Consider the following 5409-nt stretch of genomic DNA (forward strand, 5'->3'; position numbering starts at 1 on the left):
CTTCAAATTATAACTGTACCACTACACAAGAAGCAGTCAAGTAAGTGATTACACAAATAATCATATCATGAAAACCAACAGTTAGTTGCTATTTATAATAAATGTTTTTAATTATTTTAATTTCCTCTACCTTGTTGTTTCCTAATTAAATCTTTATAGCATCAGTTTTAAAAGAGAGAGTTTTCTTACCTTTAATGCTGTGAAGTTGACTGCTTGCCTGCTATCTGTCTTTCTGCAAATCAGTGATCTACACTTTTAAAAAATGCTTCTTTTTGTTTACTGTAACCAAGGGTTAAAAACATTCTGAAAAGTCCAGTATTTATTCAAAAGAAAATAAAAATAGATAGCATTTTGTGTCCTAATACATTCTGGATATCTTGCCTCATGACAGCTCGCTGCCATTACAGAAGAGATAAACAACTGCATAGTAACGACCAGTGGTGGGCTATGATGGCCTTCAAAGCCTTCTCTGCTGGCCTAAAATCAATCAGAAACACTAACATACATTCTCAACCTAAACTTTAATTTACAACAAAATGCAAGAGAAAAATCTTTGCTGCAATCAACTTTTCCTAACCCATTTAACAGTACTGTCTCTGTAAAGTGCCTTAGGATGAATTATGTCATTAATTTGCACTATATAAATGAACTGAATTGAATTGCAATTCAGTAATTAACAGTCTCAATGTCACATTATACATATATGTATTTTTTATACAGTTAGATATGTCAATATATTCATTAGTTTTATTTTGGGCATTGTCCCTTTCATATAGGAAACCACTAAGGTGTGTTTGCCCCCACAACAACAGATATACGGTTTATTTTTTATTTCACGCAGCCATGGTTGCCAGGCGACAGTTTTTTGTTGTTGTTGTTGTGGTAAAGGAAATAAAGGATAGTAAATTTATAGTGCACACAACTGCGACCCTCCAGGGATTGAACTTCGGTGGAGTCCAGTCAGCCCCTGAGGACACCGAGATGAAAAAGTCTGGGTTCACACGTTTCCTACAGAGCAACCAGGCCATGAATGCAGCAAAGACAAGGCTACAGAGTTTGGTACGGACAGCTTCCAGAGATTATGTTGATGGTTTTAGTTCCTTGTCCTGTTTATCTGACCAAAACTTTCAGTTTCTCTTCCGTTCGGCTAGTTTACGTTTCTCCTAAAACCTGAAACATTAAATGGAACATATTCCTCAATCTCTGACTGCGTGTTCAACGCCCCCTGGGGGACAACGAAGATTTTTAAAGCTAAAATATAAATAATTGTATTTTAAAAAGGTATTAAACAAATTTGTAGTAGATCATTACTAAAAAAATAATTTCATTGAAAAAAAACGAAATAAAATAAGCTACGTTTAAAGGCAAAACATGTAACAACATCAACCAAGATTCGCTGTCATTTTTATGACTTTTTTGTAGTTCTTGAACGCATCGCCGAAAGGAACTATGGGAAAGAGAAAACATGGCGGGCTGTTCAAACTCTGCGGAATATTTTAAACTAAAATTTATTTGAGTGACTGAACGTAGTTTTATCCGCAGTTTACGTTTGGTTCGGTGATGAACGGGGGCCGAAGGAGGTTCCAGCCTCCGGCAGGCGAGGAGTCTCCGGCGGCCAGACCTCTGAGAAGAAGCCGCCTTAGCCGGAGCTTCAGGCAGAGCCAGGTGGATCCTGCCCGGAGCCCAGGAGAACCAGGTCCGGCCCAGACCTACAAACGGAACCAGACTGCTCCGTTGGAGGTCCCAGAGTCTACCGGGAACCAGAAAGAACCAGGTCTGAGTCACATGTTTGGTTCGGGTCGCAGTTCAGCGGGTCTGTTTCAGGCTCCCGCCTGATTACACTCAGAAATGTTTTGGTTTGGAGTTTAGTCCAAATTTCTCCACTCATGAACTGGTTCTGATACAGAAAGCGGTGTTTTTACAACCAGGGATGCTTCGACTGCTATTCGGCATCAGACTGATTCCGATGGAGCGGAAATTAATAATATAATATAATATAATTTAAGACCTCAGATTGGTCCAGTTAATGCCAGCTCATGAAGGTGAGATGATGATGTGTTTAATGAAAGCAGGACATCATCTGCAGATGAAAGCAGTGATGAGACGGTTCTGGGTTCTGCTGAGCAGCCGGACTTCGGGTTCAGGTTGATGTTTTGGATCAAACTCTGTGCATCTCCTCTCTTCCAGAGTTTAAGACCCCCACCAGAATCTCCAGATCCAAAACGGCCCCTGTTCCCAGCGCAGAGTCTCCCCACAATGACTCGGACTTCCAGCAGGACATCATCTGGGACGCCACTTCTCCATCGCCCCACAAACCCGGTAAACCTCTAACAGACACCCCCATGCTGCTTTCTTCAGATCTGTATCATGTAATATTCTCCTTGTGGTGTGTTCAGGTAAAAGAGGAAAAAAGGCCGCTGCTGGAGCAGTTACCATCTCTGAGATTGTCAGGAGGATCGCTCCGAAGGTCAGAGGCTCTCTGCTCGGGTCGGGTGGAACCAGCTGCTGAAATCCAGCTGATGTTCTGTTTGTGTTTATGCAGCACGGCAGGCCGCAGGTCACAGAGCCCACCTTACAGCAGTGCCATTCCCTGCACTCCAGATGTTCAGGGTCCGAAACCCAAAAAGAAATCCCCGAGGTGGGTACAGTTTGGACCAGAAGGTCGGGTTCTGATTGCTTTATCTTTTAAGCTTTTTTATTGTCATTACACTGTCACAACGAACACAGAGCAAGGAACAAAATTAACACTGCATTTAACCCATTCCCTTGGGAAGCAGTTGGGCTGCCATTGTGTGGCGCCCGGGGAGCAGTGTGGGGTTAAGGGTCTTGCTCAGGGACCCAGAGTGCAGCTTGTGGAGATCAAACCGAGTATTTGCAACCTTCTCATAACACAAGCCCACTGCTATAATCAGCATTGGGCTGCAACTTTCAGCAATCCCTGATTGCTGAAAGTTGTTTAATCTGTTCCAAATAAATGACTTTTTCCAGAAACTGAAACTCTGAAAACCGCCTCAACAAAAATAAAGGTTTTGAGAGTGATTGATTAATATGTGTGCAAGATCCAAGCTATTTTTAGTTTGCTTTTTTTTTTTTTTTTTTTTTTTTTTTTTTTTTTTTGTAGATTTTACCTTTATTTTTATTTTTCTTTGAATGAGTTTCATTTCAAATGTATGTTGACATAAATTTTTTAATTCTCTTTTTCCTGAATACATTTTTCGGATTTTATTTTTCGAAGTTCTTTTCAGATTTTTTTTTTTTTGGGGGGGTGTTTATGAATTACATTCTTTTCGAATTTCAATTCTCAGATTTCACCTTGTCCACTTCCGGGTGGTCTGTGTTTGGATCAATAGAAATGCTGTTGCTAGCATCCGAGCAGAGCAGCTCTTTTTCTGTTGGTCCACCTCAGACTGCTCTGAAGTATAGAGGGCGAAATATTTACCCATACCAAAAAAAATGGAAAGTCCAAAAACAGTCGAAGAAAAAAAATCTGGAGGAAAATGAAATGAATAAAATTAAAATATACCAAAAACAAAACATGAAAAAGCTGAAAAATCATTAAAAAAAAAATGTCAAAAGGAAAAAAAAAACTGAATCTAAAAAATAAAAAACTGAAAAAAATAATATCAATAAATTAAAAAGGCAGGCTGTAAAAATGTTTATACAATTTATTCACTCAAAACTTTTTTTTTTTTTATTTGGAGAATTTTTCAAGTTTGATTTTTGAAATGCATTTTCTTCAAATGTAGTTTTTTTTAAACATGTCTTTGCTTCACTAATATTGGAACAAATTTCTCTCCATAGATTGTTAGGTGATGTTTTGTATGGAAATTGACCTGCAGGAGAAAAAGTTTGACGTTTCACAGAATCTTTTATCCGATTGTAACACGAGTCTTTGTTTCTGCAGAACCAACGGGGTGGAGGACCTGCTGCGACTCGCCAGGCAGTTTGATCTAAATATGTTCCACCAGGATGAAGAGGAGGAGGATGAAGATGAGAGCAGTAGGCAAGATGAAAGTTGTTTCCCTGGGAACCTTCAGCCGGCCACGAACATGGCGGCTGGATCAGAACCCCAGCCTCCACCGGATCGGCTGCTGGTAGACGACTTGGACTTCCTGTTTGACGGTCCGACCCAGAGGCTGAGCGGAGACCTGAGTCAGGCTCCGTCTCAGACCCGATCTGCTTCGGCTTCCGTGGAGGTCAACAGGAAACCATCCGTGTCTGGTTCTGGTTCTGCTACTGGCAAAAACAAACAGGACTCTGTCCCGATCGAGTTTGAGGACGACTGGGATAACGACGACTTGCTAAATGACTCACTGGTTCTGGAGATGACCCAGAATCCTTTGAGCTTCATGGTTCCGGAGCTCTGTTCTACCCAGAAACCGGCAGGTTCTGCCAGAGCTCCAGAAAGAGCCGCCCCGGGTCAGAGTTCATTGGGCCGGGTCACTCCCAGGCTGGTCTCCCTTGATAAGAGCTCAGCGGGTCGGGTCGGCCCACCAGCTGGATCCCGAGTTGAGAAGGAAAATCTGAGACCAGCCGCGGCTTTTAAACCGAACCGGACCTTCGGTTCTCCAAGGAAGAGCATTGAAGCGAACACGTCATCAGCCCAGCAGGTGGGTTCTGGTTCTAAAAACCAGAACCGGTTCCGGTCTCTCTCTGGACCTCAGCTCACGGGTCCAACAAGCAGCTTTAAACAAGAACCACAAAGAACCCAGAACAATCTGAGGACCCCTGCAGGAACCGCGGAAACCCTGGGGTCCAACCAGGTGGACTTCCTGGACGACGACCTGGACTCTCTGTTCTCATCCGAGCCGGTCTGGGACGACCCGGCTGACGACGACCTGCTGTGTGAAATGTGTGACGATCTGGAGAACCAGATCCTGATCCAGGTCCAGCTTAAAACCGAGCCCAGCACCAGACAGGCTCCAGTACCGGCGCTGCAGCCGACCCACAGAACCTGGGAGAACCGGGACCGTTTGGACACGGCAGGCAGAGCAGTTGGCAGCTCTTTGGCTGCTGGAGTGAAGCAGCCAATCAGATTCTCCCAACCTAAACCTGCTGCAGACACTGCGTTCAGGAGCGTCCAATCAGAACCACCTGGGGCGGGGCCACCCCCCAACACCCAGCACTACACCTTCAAGAAGCCCAGCAACCTGGTTTCCATAGCAACAGTAAAAGGTGAGAACACTCTTTTCCCCCTGGAAGTCTGTGCAGAGCAGTGTGCAACCACTGGTGAACTGGGACAGAACCGGGTCAGTACGTACAGGTTCTGCAATGTCACTGTTTCTGGTTCCATCCAGAGTTTCTCTGACAGATCGCTACGTCCTATAATGGGTTGTTTCTTTGGTTCACTTTAGTTTTGCTCAGGTTGTTGGAAATTTAAATTCTTCTGTGACTTTGCTTTTGTTTTTT

At 43.5% G+C, this 5409-nt stretch overlaps 1 protein-coding gene across 1 annotated transcript in view; it reads left to right on the plus strand.

The window, feature by feature from the left end:
- Positions 1-1457: 1457 nt before the first annotated feature.
- LOC107096926 (ewing's tumor-associated antigen 1 homolog) overlaps positions 1458-5409 on the plus strand; it is a 6031-nt gene continuing 2079 nt past the window's right edge. The window contains 6 exon segments of the mRNA XM_015393832.1: positions 1458-1774; positions 2188-2319; positions 2397-2467; positions 2543-2578; positions 2580-2638; positions 3905-5175. Coding sequence (XP_015249318.1) covers positions 1561-1774; positions 2188-2319; positions 2397-2467; positions 2543-2578; positions 2580-2638; positions 3905-5175 — 1783 coding nt within the window. The 5' untranslated portion in view covers positions 1458-1560.

This window comes from Cyprinodon variegatus, unplaced genomic scaffold (assembly GCF_000732505.1).
Source record: "Cyprinodon variegatus isolate N-32 unplaced genomic scaffold, C_variegatus-1.0 Scaffold659, whole genome shotgun sequence".
NCBI classification, from domain to species: domain Eukaryota; kingdom Metazoa; phylum Chordata; class Actinopteri; order Cyprinodontiformes; family Cyprinodontidae; genus Cyprinodon; species Cyprinodon variegatus.